The sequence below is a fragment of the Phocoena sinus genome, chromosome 1 (assembly GCF_008692025.1).
Source record: "Phocoena sinus isolate mPhoSin1 chromosome 1, mPhoSin1.pri, whole genome shotgun sequence".
Classification (NCBI taxonomy): domain Eukaryota; kingdom Metazoa; phylum Chordata; class Mammalia; order Artiodactyla; family Phocoenidae; genus Phocoena; species Phocoena sinus.
Window position 1 is genome coordinate 83,852,388 of NC_045763.1, and position 19,570 is coordinate 83,871,957.

The 19,570-nt window shown below is 44.0% G+C and overlaps 1 protein-coding gene across 1 annotated transcript in view; it reads right to left on the bottom strand.

Annotated features, from left to right (window-relative positions):
- Positions 1-19,570, bottom strand: part of ABCA4 (ATP binding cassette subfamily A member 4) — a 111,360-nt gene that overhangs the window by 40,450 nt on the left and 51,340 nt on the right. Inside the window, exons 12-21 of the mRNA XM_032652012.1 lie at positions 16,320-16,385; positions 13,704-13,793; positions 11,784-11,958; positions 9,958-10,089; positions 8,898-9,037; positions 8,271-8,408; positions 7,139-7,332; positions 5,974-6,058; positions 3,045-3,250; positions 2,625-2,673 (exon numbers count right to left, since the gene is read on the bottom strand). Of these exons, the coding sequence (XP_032507903.1) occupies positions 2,625-2,673; positions 3,045-3,250; positions 5,974-6,058; positions 7,139-7,332; positions 8,271-8,408; positions 8,898-9,037; positions 9,958-10,089; positions 11,784-11,958; positions 13,704-13,793; positions 16,320-16,385 (1,275 nt within the window). The remainder of the gene's footprint in view (positions 1-2,624; positions 2,674-3,044; positions 3,251-5,973; positions 6,059-7,138; positions 7,333-8,270; positions 8,409-8,897; positions 9,038-9,957; positions 10,090-11,783; positions 11,959-13,703; positions 13,794-16,319; positions 16,386-19,570) is intronic.

Genomic DNA, 19,570 nt, shown 5'->3' on the forward strand with positions numbered 1-19,570 from the left:
CCTGTCCTCGTGTCTATCCTCTGAGCTTTGCTCTCTCCCTAATGCCCCATCCAGACTGGAGTCCACGGTCCAGACCAGAGTTGAGGGCTTCAGGTCTGTTTGTCTCTGGCTTTCTGCTGCCCTCCAGAGGCCACTGGCAGTGAGCCACCCTTCAGAAATGGCTTGGACCCTCTTGGTACCATGTAATGTATGACTCCATAGACAGCCACAGGCTCCTTCAGACTCTGAAGACAAGATCAGAAAAATGCCATCCTCTAAAACGGAGCCTATTCAAAACAAATACAATTAGCCACCTGAAAAGTGGGAGACAGTGGGAGTGTATAATTGAGGGTCCTAGATTTGAGAGCGGAGACCAGGGAATAATAAGACTCAAAAGCCTGTGTGACTTTAAGGCAAGTCATCCAACTTACATGAGCTCAGTTTCCCCAGATGGGGTCAATCCCTGCCCTACTCAGCCTCACGAGGTTATAGTGACAATCAAATAAAACAACGGATACTTAGCCCTTTGTAAAGTATAAATCAGGGCTGAGTTTGACGTAAGAGATATTTGTAAGTGTTGAGATTAGGGTCCTGTTGGATCATAACCAGAAACTGCATACTGTGTTAGGACTTGGTACGTTTTAGCTCATTTCAATCTCTTAATAACCTTAAAAGGTGGATACTATTATCATCCCCATTTTGCATATGAGGAAACTGAGGTACAAAGAAACTAAGTATTAATAAGTACTAGGGATGTAATGTACAACATGATAAAATTAATTAACACTGCAGCATGTTATACATAGAAGTTGTTAAGGGATTGAATCTTAAAGAGTTCTCATAAACAAAAAAAGAGGCTAAGTATTTACCCAAAGCCACTCAATTAGCAAATTAGAGTTCAGGTTTGATGTTTGGTCTGCTTCACTCTAGAGGCTATGCTCTTAACCCCTACCCTTGACTGTCTCTTTCGAACATTCTGTGTCCAGAATGACCAGTCTTCTGATGTGTAATTTATTCTTCTAAAAGGACCTAATTATTTATTTATTGGCTGTGTTGGGTCTTCGTTGCTGCGCGCAGGCTTTCTCTAGTTGCGGCAATCGGGGCTACTCTTCATTGCGGTGCGCGGGCTTCCCTTTGCAGCGGCTTCTCTTGTTGCGGAGCATGGGCTCTAGGTGTGTGGGCTTCAGTAGTTGCGGCACACAGACTCAGTAGTTGTGGTGCACAGGCTTAGTTGCTCCACAGCATGTGGGATCTTCCTGGACCAGGGATTGAACCCGTGTTCCCTTCACTGGCAGGCAGATTCTTAACCACTGCACCACCAGGGAAGTCCCAGGACCTAATTATTAAGAAGGAGCATTCTGTGCAGATTAAAGGCCCTGATTCTTGAATCCATCATAGCTTCTAATATAAATTAGCATGTTTTCATTCTGGTTTTGGTTAATGTAAGTTTTTGCCCTTCGGTGAGCTGAGGGAATTTAATTCCTGTGTCTACAAAGCTGGAAAGAAGACCTGGGCCCTGTGGTGAGCTGCTCCCACCCCCTCCAGAGCACTGCACCTTTCTCCCCACTCTGCCTGGATGGCCACCTCTTCTGGCTGCCACACAACCTAACTGGGTCATGGCACATGTGTGGACTGATATATTTGACTACTGTTAATTCTAGGCATAGCTGGGATCACTTACAAAGCAAGATGAAAACCGTGACATAGAGCTAGCACCGGAAACTAACAAAGAGGAAACAGTCTTTGCACACGAAAATACTGTGATATGTTACACTGGGTAGAAAGTGTAACATATCACCATTGGGCACCAATGGCAGGTGCCCAAGACAGCAAATGAGAATTGCCTCACAGCTTTGCCTCTGACCAGAAGAGAGGAAAATGGAATGGGAAGGGAGAAGCCAGGGAGAGCATTTTATCAGAGTGGGTGGATGCCTGTTGTTCTATCAGAAGTGGCCTGTGTTGCGGCAGGTAAGCTCTCCTGCATGTCCATCTCCCCAACCTCCACCCTCCACAGTAAAATCCACTGCACTCATGAGTGCTTTGTGTGGCTCTGAGATTTGGTAGAAATCACGGAAGGGGATGGTTGGTGGCCGGGCTCACACATATGGAAGAGAAACCCCCAGAATCCACAGCAATTACGGTCCCCACAGTTTCAAAGCTCCACAGTGCACTAAATGAGGGCTCAGAATAATTTTATCTCCATCTCAAAGAGGCCAGGAGGTCCTAGCTGGCATCTGGGTTGTATTTACTGTCACCATTATCTCTAAGAACTCTGTGAGCTGTCAGTCATGCAAGCAGGAGTGGATCAGAGGCCTGGCAGAGATAAGACTAGGAGATGAGGATGGTGATGTGGCAGGAACAGGAGACCAGGAAGAGTGAGAAGCTTGGGGATGGTGAAGCTCCCAGCCTGACCTCCTTAAGAATCCTGATTTCGTCTAGAGTCTTCCCACCCAGATCTAATTCCATTTGTCTTTCCTTTGTCAATCAAAGGAACTGAGAGTGCAAAATGCCTGTTATTTTGGGGTCAGATGAAGGCAATGGAGGAGTGTTTCCCTGCTTTGTTGTTTTATGCACTTTTCCTTAGGCTTTCAAGATAGAGCTCGTAGGTGTGGTAAGGGAACAAACTCCACACTCGGGCGCCATACCAGCAAACAGAGGTCCTGACTCACAATCCTCCGTGACCTTCAGAAAAATCTGTCAAGAAGGAAAAAAGAGAGAATTTGGTTTGGGCATTCCCACTCTCAGAAAAATCTAACCCAAGCTCAATTTTGTTGGGGATTGCTTCATCATAGGAAGAAAATACATTACGACTCTTTGTCTAAGAACATAGTCTTCTATAAATACAAAAGTGTATGTATACGGTGACCATAACTATGTAAAATATGTGTGCGTATGGACAAAGGCAGGAGGAAATAAGCCAAAAATGAAGATAGTTGCTACGCTTGGGTGAGGAATTATGGCTTTTTGCCTTTACAGAATTTCCCTTCTAGACTTTTGTGTTAGACTCTGGTGAAGAACCACCTCTTCTGGTACCTGACAGCAACCACCTGGAATCTCTGCCTTACCTCTTCCAGGGGAGTGTCAGAAATTCCAAAACTGCTGAGCCCCAGGTCACCCAGGGTCTCCTCCAGCTCTCTGAAAAGGCTGGCATATGCCCTCTGCTTGAAATTCTTATTTGGAAGAAGGAAGATGAGCTCTTGACCAACACATTCCACCAGCTTCGCCTCCGGAACATGGTGGCAAACCATATCCATCAGCTCATTCACATCCCCTAAGACAAGAAGAAAGGCTGACATCAACTGTGTTTTCCAGAACCTGGAAGACTGTGAACTTGCCCAGGTTCCCTACTTTCTTCTGCCTCTCATTTGAGAAAAGGGCATTTCCTTTCTCGGTAGTGATTCTTGCAGAGGAATAGCGCTCCATCATGTCTGTTTTTAGCTTAGTTGGCCCTGTGACGAGCACTGAAAGGGAGATGGAGATGGAAGCCAACACCCCACCCCCCAACTAGTGGTGTAACCCTGGGGAGCTCATGTAACACTCCTGTACCAGTTTTCTCCTCTGTTCAATCAAATGTTCTGTTCTTTACAAGCTATGCAACATTAGGCAGGTCATACCCTTGTTTCTTCATCTGCGTAAAGGGGAAAATAATGGCACCCACTTTATTGTGATTTGTGAGGCTTGGATGCGTTAATATGCATTAAACACTGAGAATGATGTGCCTGGCCCATAGATGAGTGTTAGCTGCTATTGTTATCATGAACATCATCTCAAGTAAGAAAGCTCCTGTCATCAACGTTGTTCATTCTTAATCACCACAAGCCTGAGAGTCAAAACTGCTTTCATTTTTTGGTCTGGCCCAAGGTATAGGGGACTTGCCCAATATGCACACTCGGTCTTGGTGACCAAGCTGGGTGAGAACTCCCCTTCCTAAATCACACACCCAGGCCTGGTCTAACTTTTGGGAGGCCTGCACCATTTCCCCTGGGATTGCATCTGCCTCCTCAAACAAACAAAACCCTTAATCCCCAGCTCACAGGAAATGCAGAAGGGGGTTGAGAAGCTGTGGAAATGGACCATGGGATGGAGTACAGGAAGCACAGCATGGGGTGCGGGGAAGTGTCCAGTATCAAGTATTCACCTGATACACTCATACCATCAGAATTGAATTTTATGCATGAGCATGTGTTACTTTAAAATTAAAAATCTGATTAAAAAATTTAAAGCATGCATTTAAAGAGACAATTCCCTAGCACACTGTCTTGAGAGGCAGGTCAAAGGGGAAGGGATTCTGGGGACTCAGAGCCCAGGTCTTGTGTGTTTCTGCAAGCCATCCTCTCAGAGTCAGGATCACCCAATGAGTTCTTTTCCTTCTTTGTTTTAGAAATGACTCATGTGGAGGGATTTCATAGCTTTCAACCCAAATCCTTCTTGTTTTAAGTCAAATATGCAAATTAGACTCAATTGTCTTCAGCTCTGAGATGACTTCATGCTGGGGCCAGAGGGCTCCTCACGGGAGGAAGCAGCTCTGCCCTAACAGCTCTCTAGGGGTCACGTTCATTGTTCTCTTAGGAAGGAAATCGAACCTGAAGCTGCTGGATTCCCAGGAATTGTGTCTTAGACGTGTGTGTCAGCCTTTCCAGCAGCAGTCCTTCAGGGCAGTAGGGCTTTCAGCGTCTGGCAGGGAGGTCTGCGAGTGTGTGTGGTATGTGGGTGTGTGTGTGTGAAAAGCCTTCCAAGGAGCTAATGGGGATTGAAATGATCTTCTCTTATTTCGGGTATAACTACTTACTGTGCTTCCCACCCTTCACAGCATCTCTCTTCTATTCAAAGAAAATAAACTTTTATTTAGAAATAAAGTAATATTTAAAAAATTCACCTCAGCCAGCAGGCTCTGTTTCCACCTTAACTTTGGCACACACAGTAATTAAATGTATTCTTTTAAAAAAATTATTCAGAAAGCAGGGAGGGGCCCATGGCAAGGCAGACTAGGAAAAAGACACAGAAATGTTCTAAAAAGATGTGTTCACGTTCACCACAGGTTGTGTCAGTGCAAAGAGAGGGTGGGAGAGTAAATATGATGCACCTCTGGGCATTTTGCCTCAGCTTTTAAGCGTGGTGCATAAATATTGCCTCGTTTTCTTGTTTCACCAGATTTTAGTTAGAAAAATATTCGTGCTAAGTAGGAAACTTTGTCTTTTCTTTGATAAGCAGCTATTTTCCCCCTTCATTAACTTGGATCAGTACCTAGGTTTAGTTTTGCTCATAGTTAGGAATATGGGAAGTGTGGTATTCAAATTGTGAAGACGCCCCGGGGAAAGGATGAGAGGCAAGCACTCAAGGAGAATGGAAAGAGCTGTTGACAAGCACTCTAGGGCAGGAGGTCAGGTCCTGCACCATGAGTGCTTCTACAGCGAGAGCCTCTCTTTGGCATCTTCCTGGAGTGGAGGCACCCCTTATGAGGTTTGACACACTCTAATCCAAGCAAGAACCAACTGGAAAACTTGGAAACTGAGAGGAAAGTTGGGAGTGTAACAGGGATGTGCAATATTCCTCAGATTTGGCATCTACACCGTGCAAACTGACTCTCTGGAAAAGTGCACGATGAGGGCTGTGCATCGCCATGGCTCCACTGTAGGGCTCCAGCTGGCACCTTTAGAACCCCTTTTCTCCAGACACTGAGGAATGTGGCTTGGAGCCAGGCAGGAGGACCCCAGGAGTGGAGGCTTACTATGGACAAGGGCAAGGAGTGAACAAAGACTGGATTCGCCATTAAAAGGAGAGGGCCTGTAGGTCCATGACTTTAACATCCCTTTGGGAACGGAGGAGGAGAAAAAACTCAAAGAAGAAGATGAGCAATTGCATGACTGTGGGCTTGAGAAACACACAGAGTGTTCTATTGGCTCCCACTGAAATGCACGACAGCCAGACACACCCAACAATACCCAGAGATGATCGCCAGACAAGAACTGAGGTACAGTCTGCCTGAGTCCTTACCGTCCAAGACTTGTTCTGGAGTTATCTCATCGACGCAGGATGGACACCTGATGGAGAAACCCTTAGACGCACAGCTGCAGGTCCCCTACGACAGATGGACGTCAGTCACTTCTATAGCATCTCCCTGATGCTCACGGAAGTCACCACCATGCTTTGTTTCTCACGCCAAGTGTAGTCAACACATTTTTCTTCACTGTTTTAATCTATCACTTCATCTGAACATTTTGAAGCTGTGGCTGTTTGATTTTGTTCTGCAGAGTGTGTGAATCAGGTACAGAGAGAACCTTGAAGGATCCCTTTGGCTTGTCATTACTTATGTGAAAGCTATAGGTTGGCCTGTGCAAGACATTCTGCTTCTCCCTCCCCAGGGATGCATGCTGGGCTGTGGAAGTCTATCCAGGACTGGAAAACCCAGAAGCAGCCAGACACTTAAACTACAGGGGTCAGAGGCATAAATAATGCTACAATAAAATAAGCATGACAAAACAACTTGAATGTGAGCAATGCCTTTCTCAATGAGCCCAAAGCACATTTATAATACTTTATCTCACTTATCTTCACCACATCCCCAAGAAGCAGAGAGGCAATTATCAGTTTCATTTTCTATGTGGAAAATACCCCACAACAATGAGGAATTAAGGAATTTGCCTAGGATGACACAGTTTGTTCACCTTGCAGCCCAGACTTGAACCTGGGGCTCCTAACATGCTGAGTTGGTCTCTGCTGGTTGGTAGTTTTTCACTTCACCATTTTCAGCTTATAGTTATCAGGGAATCTTTTTCTTAGCTTTCATTTACCAATGAAATTTGGGTTTAATTAGGGAACATAAATGTTGGAATGAAAAAAGGAACTTAAACAACTACTGTCCTTTAATTAGTGTAACCTTGCAGAATAAGTCACTCCCTTCTATGTGGCACCAAACCACATGTGCAGTTTAGGCCTATAATAATCAGAGGTCGTTTAAAACTAGTTGTTTTATTTGGGGTAAAGCATCTCTGTAGGAGAGTTCAAAACGCCCTTTTATCAAAATCTACAAATGGTTCCAGAAACAAAGAGGCCAGTTCTGCCGGCTGGAGTCTGATTTAGGTAGAAGTCCAGAACGACAGCACCACACTGAGCGTTCCTTCTCACCCAGGACAGGCTCTTTCCCTGGACAGACACAAACCTCACAGCCTCCTCCTTGGCCCTGGATGGTCTTCATCTTGCGCACCAAGGTTAAGTAGAAGCCTGTGCCAAAGCAGTTCTTTAGGAAGAGCGGGGTGCCGGAGCAGTAGAGCCGTCCCTGGGCTATGATGGCGATGCGGTCCCCGAGGATGTCGGCCTCGTCCATGTGGTGAGTGGACATGATGATGGTTCTGCCTGCAAGGGCAGGGGTCAGGGGAATCACCAGGCAGGCCTGGGCCAGGTGTGGATGGGAGAGGATGTATGGCAAGCTTCCCATTATATGGGTTGGAAAAATTGGGAGTTAATAAATAAAAACAAGTTTTCTGCAATAAAGTCTAGAATATTAGAATAAAAATGAAAACAGCTAACGTTTTTAGCATCCTGCATATTGTAAAGCACTGTTTCACAGATTATTGCTTTATTAGACACAGGACCTGATGCAAATAAATCACCATATATGGGACATGTTTATTACAGTCAGTCAGCATCTTTTGAGTTCTATATGTGTATTCTCTGGGTCATTAAGCACTGCATTTATAATCTTTGCAAAGAACACACACACACACACACACACACACACACTCTTTGATACTAGCTGGAGATGTCATTGAAAGAAAATGGTAATGAGGATTCCAGGAAGGCAAATCGACCGCAGGATTGAACCACACCACCACTTTTACGGGCACCACCTCTGCTTGCTGTCTCTTCTGGATCTGTACCTCTGGTTGCACGTGCCACAACAGAGGAGATGTCACACTTTGAGACCTCTCCATCTGCAGCAGTCCTCTGCAGCACTGAACACAGGCTCACTGCCCTCACACCTGGTTTCCAAGGGGGAATTTCACTAGAGCTGCTCCCATTGTTCCAGACAGAAGGGCTGCAGGTCGAGAGAACTTTCTAGAGCATTTTGGGAAGTAGCCTGCTTCATCAGTAACTCCCTGCTTGTACTTGTGTAAAGTATCTCAGGAGGCTTCATCTAGAACTTATAGACTCCCCCAAGCCAGTGATAAAGCCCCATCTGAGCATATAGCTGTGGCCCTTACTATACTGAGTTGCAAAATGCTAGGTGTGAGTGAGTGGAGAGCACCCATAAAGCCTCAGTGAGAGCACAGGCGATGCACAGTGGCCATTACCTGAGCGATATTTCAGGAGCAGGTCCCAGATTGAGCGCCTCGAGTAGGGATCCACCCCAGAGGTGGGCTCATCCAGAACCACCACCTTGGCATCTCCCACGAAGGCAATGGCAACGGACAGCTTCCTCTGCATGCCACCTAGAGGTACAAGGCGGCAGGGTCACGGGAGCTGTGGACAATTGGAAGAGAAGGGCCCAGGGCTGACCTCATAAGGAAGGCACCTTAGATCCAGCAGCAGCTTGATGCTGCCTCCTTAGATATTCACACAGTGTTCAAAACTCTAGTGGTACAGGCCTCATAATGCAGGAAAGAAAATCCCTGCCTCCTAGGATCAGACCATTTGAAGACTGTTCTCACCTTTGAGTTCAAACACATAAACATCAGAGCAAATACAGCCCAGGCTGCTGCAAGATAGTATTTCATGTGGGAAATAATCCAGAGGTGGGCTGGTCTTAGATGGTCAGAATAACTTTATAGAATGTTCCAACCCTTAGGAGCTCTCCTGTTATAAGCCTAAGAATATACACACGTACACACACATTCACACATGCAAATGCACAAGGCCCTGTGCGCTGGGGAACCATGGATATGCCATCTGAAGCCCTGTCTTTTCCCAATACCAAGCACCTGAGAGGTCCTGAGCTTCTTCATTCCTCTTGTGGTGGAGGCCTGTGTCCTCCAGCATGGCTTCCATCTCCAGCTGGGCCTCCTCCCAGGACCTCCCTTTCAGCTGCGCGTAGAATAGGATGTGTTCAGCCACTGTGAGGCTATGGGGACGGGGCAATGGGAAAGGCAATGTGCTCAGCAATTCCACTTCTAGCAATTTACCTCATAGAAATAATTAAAGATGAGCACAAAGATTTAGCAATCATGATGTTCATCGTGGTGTTGTTTATAATAGAAAAATGAAAGAAAATACCAACCCTGCCAAAATATCTAAGACAGCTGAAACAGCACGTTATACAACGGAATAGTATGTACACATTAAAACTTACCGCATAGAAGAATATGTAATAGCACGAAAAGATGTTCATGATATCTTAGGTTTAAAAAAGCAATCACATTTAAAAAAACAGGTTACAAAATGGTATGCAGAGTTTTATTCTCCTTTATAATTTTAAAGTATATATGTATATCTATACATATATAAGAGAAAAATTATATATCAAGGTGTTAACAGTGGTTTTCTATGGCTGGTGAAATTACAGGTGACTTTTATTTTTTGTTTTAATCTACATTTCCTTCCTTCCTGTCTTCCCTCCTTCTTTGCTTCAAGGACTGTATATAACTTTTTAGATAAGAAACAAAAGTTTGGGAAAAAAGCAACTGAAAAGCTTCCTCAAAAGTCAGTTTTTAATGCCTGGCTGGTCTCCTCTCTGGTCCCTGAAAGGGACCAGACTTCTGGGCAAGTACTGAGCAAGGGGCCCCGGGACCAGCCACCCTGACAGAGAGAAGGCAGCACCACTCTTCTGAGCAGGGAGAGCTCAGCTCTGAGTGCCAGAGGCACAGTCACATGCATGTCTCGTTGCAAGCAGGACAAAGGACCCCGAATGTGGGGGAAGCCAAAGCAGAGTACTGCCTTCTGCCCCCAGAGCTGGCATCCCTCAGCTGCGCTCTAGAGAACATGTTGTTGGAGGGCAAGGTGAGGTTAGGGCATGGGGAGGGTCTCAGTTCCTGTTCTACTTACTGGTGGAACAGGATGTTGTGCTGTGGACACATGCCAAGGCTCTGCCGGATAGCATCCAGGCTGGTTTCAATGTCCTTTCCCCTAATGAGCACAGTCCCGGATGTCGGTGGCAACAGACCCGTCAGGATGGACCTGCCAAACGCAGGAGTCAGTGGTTGAAAGGCTGGCCTTTAGGAAGGTCTTGGGACAGCAGCCTCCACCCCAGGGTCGGTGATTCTGACCCTCAATTAAACCCCAACCATCATCAGCTGCAGGAACCAACAGTTTCCTGTATGCGGCTTAGCACCAGTGTGCGTCCAGGCCCCTAGGAGGATGAGCACATCCGCCTTCCTTCTCTGCTTCACTTATTTCCTAGTTGTTTCAGGCAAGCACTGATGGGTGTACACTGATTCCCAGCTGTAGAATGCTCACTTGCAGCCGGAGATCCCTCCCCAACTCAGCCATCACAGCTCCTGGCGCTGTAGGGGGCTCAGTTAAAGGTATCCAGCCCATGGGTCCAAGTTTTGCCTGATGTCACCATTACGAAAGGCAAGTCTTATTGAGAAGCCCAAGCGTTCAACATGTATTTGTTGATTAACTGATTGAACCCAGGCCTGGGAATTATCACCACAATAATTTTGGGTCCAAAATAATAAAAAGCCCAATAGTAATGTTGATTTATTTTGTAAAATGGGAAATGACGACGCTCACCTCATGGGGTTTTTTTGGGAGGATTAAATATAGTTAATACCTGTAAAGCACTTAGAACAATGCCAGAATAAAGGAAGACTCAAAAATATTATATTACTTTTACTAAACGTTGTGTTCTGGCCACCAGGGGACATTGCATTTCACATTCGTGAAGTAATGTGTTTGCCTTTGGGGTCCTGAACAGGGCTTGGGGCTCTCTGACCATATTAGTTAACAAGGAGAGAAATCAGCTAACCCTCCCAGCTCTGTCCCTGAGCCAGATACAATCTCAGGCTCTCTGAACTGGCCTGTTGATCAACCACTAGAGGGAAACAGAACCAAGTATAATGGCACCAGCCCCACATTCCATTCACACTGAACCGCCCTCAGAGAACATTCCAATGCAGGGTGTACACAGCTGTTCCTTCCTGGGGCTCTCTAAGAAGCCAGAGGACCTGACGACTGCGTTCATATGGGTTCCCTGCCCTGCTGCTCCTCGGGAAACCTTAGCTGGCCCTGTTTTCCTTCGCAGCAGATGACACTCAGGGCCCTTAGAAAAGTGAGGGGAGCTTCCTGACCTGAGGAGTCCATGCAGAGCCTTCATCTTCCCTGAACTTAGTTTTCAATTGCCAGGCAGTTAGCCCACAGCCCCTTTTAACTTTCTCCAGAACTACCACCAACCCTCATAGGTAGGAAAAGGAATGCTCTCTGAAAGTAAATAGCGCTCTACAGACAGAGGGCATGTGATGGTGGTGGCCACGACTTTATCACCACCATCATGACGGTAACGCGGGGGAGGCTGGGGGTAGGGAGGCCGGGTCGCAGCATCAAAGACAAGAGACAATTTTGGGAGGACCTGGCTCTTGCCCCCAGGGAACCATTACAACTTGGTGACCTTGGGAAAGTCACTTCAGCTCTCTGGATGTCCATTTCCCTGGCACAAAGGGGGCAATAAACTTACTACTCCACCTCTGTCTCCAATTTCATGTGAGGATCAAATAAAACAATATATGAGAATAAGCTTTGAAAACTGCATTGTACTTAACACCTTCCTGGGACACAAATATTGGCATATTTTTGTCCCTAAAACTCAATGGGAAAGAACAGACTGAAGCTAAAAGAGGAAGAAGAGAGCCAGAAAATGACTGGAGACTCACAAGGTCGTGGTTTTCCCTGCTCCATTGTGACCGAGAAATGCGGTGATCTGGTTTTCATAGAAGGTGATGTTAAGATGGTCCACAGCTGGCCTGCCATGGTGCTCAAAGATCTTTACCAGATTCTTCACACACACCCCGGGAACCAAGCCTGGGAGCTCACGTTCAAAGAAGCAGTCTAGTTGGAAAAAATGAACATGATGTAACAATGCCTTAGTGTACACATTTCCCAAGGTTCTTTCTTCAGACTATTGTCTTCTGCCCCCATGGCTTTAGCTATGACCTTTGTAAGGATGACTACAGAGTAATAATGGTAATAATAGTGGCCAACCAGGCATTTCAAGTGCCTTATATGGATTTCCTCATTTCACCCTTACTACAGCCCTAGGGGAATAGATATTACTGTGCCCATTTCTATTACTGAGGACACCTAAGACACAAGAGACATCAAGAGTTCCATCAAGGTCACATGGCTTATGAGTGGCAGAGCTGGGATTCAAACCCAGACTGCACTCACTGTCTGTATGGAGAGTTAGCCCTAAGCTCAGCCTTCAATCCCAGGTCCTCATTTCGGATAGTCTGCTGGGCATTTCCTCATGGATTTCTTGTAAGAGCTCAGGCTCCTCATTTTCTTCCCCAAACAACATTTTCCTTCAGACTGTCCTATGTTCATTCTTGGAGCTGCCGTTCTCCTGGTCACCTTGGCTCACATCTTTGAGCCAACTCTGACTGAAACTGAATTCCTGCTCCTCAGAACTCCAGAGTTTCTCCAGTTAGGGTGGGACAGTCTACTCTTCTTCACTCTTGTCCCTCAAACTCTGTCCCTCAACGTTTCGACTTCCACACCCCCCTACGGTGTGAGGTCCACTTGGTGTTCACTTCTGCCTGTCCTCCAGTCTCTCCCTGCTTTAGTTCACTCTATACAGCGTCACTTAATTTGTCATCTTAATATTGTAGTTCTGAGCACTTACTCCCCTGCCCAAAAAAAAAAAAAAAAATCCCATTGCTTCTTCTCTCTGTGCTTCCTGGTCTCGCCTAAAACTGAGGTGGGACCAGCCCCCAACCCCCTGATTTTGGTCTTGGAATTACAGTTTCGGAGGAGGGTCTTCCCACAAGTTCTGCTCACTGGAAACCACAGGAGCCACAGGTCTCTGACCTCAGCTTTGTGAAATGGCACCTGGGATGGACCAGAGGCATGGAGGCTGGACCCTCTCATGCAACATCAGGTGAAGTCCAGAGGCCATGCTGCCTCTCTAAACCCAGGGTGAGGATAGCAAGAGCATTTACTATCCACAGAGAAATTCATATGCTTAAAGAATAGAGAACATGGTGCGGGGGGGGAAGTACAGAACTGGTTCAAGAGGGAAGGTAAGGGAGGCAAAGGCCAGGGGAACACTTGCAAACTTAGTCCATGGGTTGAGGAATTATTAGGTAACTTGCACGGTCAGGAAAGTCTTTTGATGGCTTGAATGAATGGACTTCTAGGTTTGTAAACCACGAATGAAATGTAGTCAGCTCCTTTAGTCTCTTTCCCCCTGTGCACAGGAGCATTTATTTCTGTCTTTCCTTATAGCTCATATCCGCTTTAAGACCTAGTGACCCAAGTTATTGTTCTTGCTAAATCCTCGGAAGTCAGCACATTTGTGCAATTCACTTGGGGTTTGCCTAACAAGGGCACAAACACACCACATACTTTGGATTTGCTTTCTCCAGGAAATATGCGTTAATGTCTGGCTGGACCATTCATTCCGCACATGTGCAGCTGGACCCTTGAGAAGGTATTAGGTTTAACCCTTGTCAACAGAGACAGTCAGTTTCCTGGGTTCCATTTCACCCCAGTCACGAGGTGTTTTACTCTGGCTCTGTGCAGTGTTCTGAGCCTTTTCCTTGCCTCTGTTCTGCATTCTTTATTGAGGTTTTTACCATTTATTCCTGCTGGGTGTTCTGGGTCCTCCATTTCCTCTGTTACGGGTTCCGTCTTTTCCAAGGCCCTTTCTTCTCTGGTTGAACACCCTGCACCAACCAGAAGCCACTGTTACTCTCCTGGTGAGACATGGGAATCAGGAAAGGCAGGAAAGGAGGGGAAAAGAAGGCGGAGCAGAGTTTCCTACCATAGCTGGAAAACACAGCTCCCTCAGAAGGCCAAGTTGGCATTCCCAGGACAAGCCCCGAGCAAGGCTTTGCCAACCTCTGACCTGCGGGACTGTGAAGTTCCGGCAGTGGCTGGAAGGGCCTCCCAGCTGGCTGATTTGGCAACCTTTGCTGAGCCCAGAGGGAGTTTTGTAACAGGAGTTTCACACATCCTCTTAAAATGCCAGGAGGAACCCACAATGTCAGACATTGTGATTAAAAATAAATAAATAAATAACAAAAAATTAACTTTGAAATGGGTTAATTTTCTTTAGCTCGTTAACAGTATCTTTCACTCCAATCCAAAACATGTCAAAGTCATGGTGAACCTTGAGTAAAAGTCCATTCAAGCTGATATGATGGGCAGCTAGACCGAGACATCGTTTACCTGAGGAATCTACTTTTATGGGCATTCATGTATTTAGAGATTTAATACCAGAGTTGAGTCTGGTTGACATACAGGCTTGCACAAATCGTGAATTGCGGTGTAAACACACAAACGTTCTCACACTCACACATACACCTACCTCCCCCCACACCCCCAAAGAGGCACTTTTTGTAAACTTGGCATTTGGTTTAAAAGGATATCAGGACATCCTGAAAGCGGAAGAGAAGCAGAAAAGCAAGCCAGCCAGAGAAGAAAGCAGGGGCAGGAGGAAACCATTGTCGCCAAGCATCTAAAGGCTCTGGCCTCAAGTGCACATACATGAGCAGGGTGGATTTTTCAATGCTGCAGCCCACCAGGGCCTCTCTGTCCACACCGCTGCCTGTAGATTTGCAGGCTCTGTGGTGGAGTAGCAAGTAATGGGCCTGGTGGTCAGGGACCCGCCCCCTCCAGTACTTCTGTTTTCTGAAGGACTTTAAATCTACTGCCCACAGTTCCTTTGATCGCTTTACTAGCTATCATACTGCACTAATGTGTAATAATAAAATAGCAGGGGGAGATATTCTTCTAGTCACTGGAGCGAGGTCCTTGCCAGGAAATGTATGTCCCAGTTCCAGATTTTGTCCCAAGTGAACAATGGGAACTGGGTGACACTGGATATCTCTTGGGTTCCATGTCTTCATCTGTGAAAGGAGGGGTTTCGGTGGAAAAACTCACCTCTTTTCTAATTTTAGAGAAATTTAGGAATCTACTTCAGTCTAGCCTGTGAGACAGGTGAAAAACATTTGGTTTCTGTTGGCAAAAACATGACTCATTTTTGAAGGAGCACATTTGTCTTAAGATTTCTCTTTTCTTTTTTTTTTTTAGAGGTAGCATATCTGCTGAGATTATAGAGGGGAAAAAATGCCCACAAGTCCTGATATTGATTGAAATTAGAAACATTCCAGGAACAGACTTCTGTGTTGAAAATTCCCATTTATGATGGGTTATAATTTTATTACAGTGGAAATTTAAAAGTTTATAGATAGACAAGAAAGACAGACAAGCCAACATAATGGAAAAAACAAACAAATTGAGCTGCTGGAGTGCTGTTTGTTCGCACCATTAAAAAAAAGGCAACCCCACCCCCTCCCCCAAAACTTTTAAAGGTCCTAGGCTAATCGCCTAGAGAAAACAAACATCCATCTTAGTGCTTAAAGGATAAATCCTGGCCCAGGCCCAACAGTACAAAGTAAAGAGCAGGTAGGTGAGGAACAAACAGATTGGAAAGCATTTCCTTTGCTTCCAGAAACTCCTAGCTCCAGGGGAGTCCCCAGCTCTCAGCTCTGGAATTTCTCTGCCTCCTCATACCTCACAAGAGTCTGTGGTTTCCCCCCAATTCTAGAACTCTCCTTTGGCCTCCTATCCTATTCAGGAGGAAAGGTAAATTTTATCTAGGATGCATTCCAGGCAAATGTCCTTTTAACCCTCTTTCCCAACCAGAGGAAAGACCAATACTAAGAGAATCTGGGAGTATTTATTTGCCTTGAAGATCACAGCTCTGCCCCGGCCTCCTTTGGGAAATGGGCCCTTCCTTTGGGAAAATAAATTCATTTATATTTGAAAAGGTAGAGAGGAATGAAAAAGCAGATGAGGGGAGGCAGCAGAAGATGAATGTAAAGATTCCTCTATGATTTTCTGGATCTGTTTGCTTTGAACTGAGAAGTTGCAAAACTTATTTGCACCCTGAAGTGGTTTGGCCTTCTTTTAAGAGTGTGCTTTAATCTACTGGGCACGACCAGGACTCAAGGGTTTATCAATGCTCAGCCATCACCCTGGCCCAGTGACTCACAAAATATGGGCTCCCAGAGGCTGTGATGCTACACCAAGGAGCAGAGCCCTCAGCAGACAGCTAACTAATCAGGAATCTCACACTTCACGTAAGAGCCACCTCTACAATGCACACACATTCCATGCAGAGCCAAAGGAGCTAATTTCAAACATTTGTTTTTCTTTTTTTAATTAAAAAATTAAAAATAACTTACCTTCACCACCTTGCCAATAAGACTCTTGTAGAAGGAAGTACCAAGGAAGTGGGGTTCCATAGTCCCCTAAAAATAGATAGGCAAATAAAGAGAAAAAGCCTAAGTAGTTCCACCTTACCACAGTTGTATAAGATCTAGAATTTATCTACCCGAACCTCAGATTGTAACTGTAGATATTTATAGCTCATAAGCATTGCGTGGCTATCCACATGCTTCCTCCAAGACTACTTCTTCTAATGTTTTAATTCAAAAGGTCATGTTTTGGGGGTGAAACTGGCAACACTAAGACTGATGATCTTGGCTGACATTAGTTTTTTAAGAAAAAAAGAATCTAAGCATACCCCCTTTTTTTCACATATTCTTATTCTATTTTATTGTTATTTTTTTAAAATATAAATTTATTTATTTATTTATCTTTGGCTGTGTTGGGTCTTGTTGCTGCGTGCGGGCTTTCTCTAGTTGCCGTGAGCAGGGGCTACTCTTTGTTGCGGTGCGCAAGCTTCTCATTGCAGTGGCTTCTCTTGCTGCAGAGCATGGGCTCTAGAGCGCAGGCTCAGTAGTTGTGGCGCATGGGCTTAGTTGCTCCGCGGCATATGGGATATTCCCGGACCAGGGATCAAACCCGTGTCCCTTGCTTTGGCAGGCGGATTCTTAACCACTGTGCCACCAGTGAAGTCCCAAGCATACCCCTTTTCAACAGTTACCAGATAATAATAATAATGATGATAATCACTAACATTTGTTGAATGCTCTTCTGTGTCAGACATAACTGTAAGTGCTTTCTATGTGCTAAATAATTTAATCTTCAAAACAACACAAGGGGATAGGTAGCATTACTATTCTTGTCAAAAAGGAAATTAAGGCACACTGAGTTTGAAGCACCTGCCCAAGGTCAAAACAAGATATGTTGAGGTGTGTGGTAGAATACAAAATAATACCTGGTCTTTGCCCTCATTTCCTGACACAGAGCTCCTAAAACCATTGGAGTTTCCTGCGTAATAGGAGTGCCTTTTGTTATTCATAATAGGTCATTTATTAGTGTGAAGAAATGCGAGAGAATTTTTGTGCGTGGAATTTGTATTCTGCAATTTTACTGAATTTTTAAATGAGTTCTAACAGTTTTTTTGATGGAGTCTTTAGGGTTTTCTATATATAAAATAATGTCATCTGCAAATGTTACAGTTGTACTTCCTTCCCAATTTGGATGCCTTTTATTCTTCTTTTGTCTGATTGCTGTGGCTAGGACTTCCAATACTATGCTGAATAGAAGTGGCGAGTGGGCATCCTTGATCTTAGGGGAAAAGCTTTCAGCTTTTCACTGTTGAGTATGATGTTAGCTGTGGGGCTGTCATACATGGCCTTTATTATGTTGAGATATGTCCTCTATGTACCCACTTTGCTGACAGATTTTATCATAAATGGATGCTGAATTTTGTCAAGTGCTTTTTCTGCATCTAATGAGATGATCATATGATTTTTATGTTTTGTTTTGTTAATGTGGTCTATCACATTGATTGATATGTGGACACTGAACCATTCTTGTATCCCTGGATTAAATGCCACTTGATCATGCGTTATGATCCTTTTAATGTGTTATTGAATCTGATTTTCTAATGTTTATTGAGGATTTTTCCATCTGTGTTCATCAGGGATACTGGCCTGTAGTTTTCTTCTCTTGTGGTGTTTGGTTTTGCTGTCAGGGTAACATTGGCCTCGCAAATTGTGTCTGGAAGAGTCTTCTTTCTTTTTTTTCTTGGTATGTCTAACTAAAGTTTTGTCAATTTTATCCTTTCAAAGAACCAGCTCTTTCCTGTTGTCTTTTTAGTCATTTCATTTATTTCTGCTCTAATCTTTGTTGTTTCCTTCCTTCTACTTTGGGTTTCTATTTTTCTTCTTTTTCTAGCTTCTTAAGGTGTAAAGTTAGGTTGTCTATTTGAGACTTTTCTTGTTTCTTGAGGTAGGCATTTATTGCTATGAACGTCCCTCTTAGAACTGCTTTTGCTGCATTCCATAAATTTTGGTATGTAACATTTCCATTTTTTATTTGTCACAAGGTATTTTTTTTTATTAATCTGATTTCTTCTTTGACCCATTGGTTATTCTAGCATGTTGTTTAATCTTCATATGTTTGTTAATTTTCCAGTTTTCTTTGTATAATTAATTTCTAGTTTCATACCATTGTGATCAGAAAAGCTGCTTAATATGATTTAAACCCTCTTAAACTTAAGACTTGTTTTGTGGCCTAACATATGACCTATGTCAGAAATGTTCCATGTACTCTTCAGAAAAATGTTTATTCTGTTGCTTTTAGATGGAATGTTCTGTAAGTATCTGTTAAGTCCATCTGGTCTAACATGTTGTTTAAGGCCAATGTTTCTTTATTGATTTTCCATCTGGATGGTCTATCCATTGGTGTAAGTGGGATATTAAAATCCACTACTATTATACTTCTGTCTATTCCTCCTTTTAGGTCTGTTAATACTTGCTTTACATATTTAGTGCTTCTATGTTGGGTGCATAAATATTTACAAATGTTACATACTCTTGTTGGATTGACCCCTTTATCATGATGTAATGCCTTCCTTCATCTCCTATTACAGTCTTTGTTTTGAAGTCTATTTGTCTGATATAAGAATAGCAACTTTGGGTTTCCATTTCCAAGGAATATTTTTTCCCATCCCTTCATTTTCAGTCTTTGTTTGTCTTTATATCTAAATTGTGTCTGTTGTAGGCAGCATATAAATGGGTCTTGTTGTTGTTTTTCTTTATCCATTCAGTTACTCTATGTCTTTTGATTGAAGAATTTAGTCATTTACATTTAAAGTAATTATCAATAGGAATGTGCTTATTGCCATTCTGTTAATTGTTTTTGCTGTTTTTGTATCTCCTCTCTGTTCCTTTCTTCTTCTTTTATTCTCTTTGTGGTTTGAGAACTTTCTTCAGTGGTATGCTTAGTTAGATTCATTTCTCTTTCTCTTTTATGTACTCATTATAGATTTTGTAGTTACCATGAAGCTTACATATAGAAACTTATATACCTGTAACAGTTTAAGTTGATAACAACTTAAGTTGATCCCATTCTAAAGCTCAACATTTTTACCCTCCCCTCCACATTTTATGTTTTTGATGTCACATTTTACATCTTTTCCTCTGTGTATCCCTTAACAAATTATTGTAATCAGTTATTTTTACTACTTTTGTCTTTTAACCTTCCTACTAGTTTTATAAGTAGTTAATCTACTACCTTTACT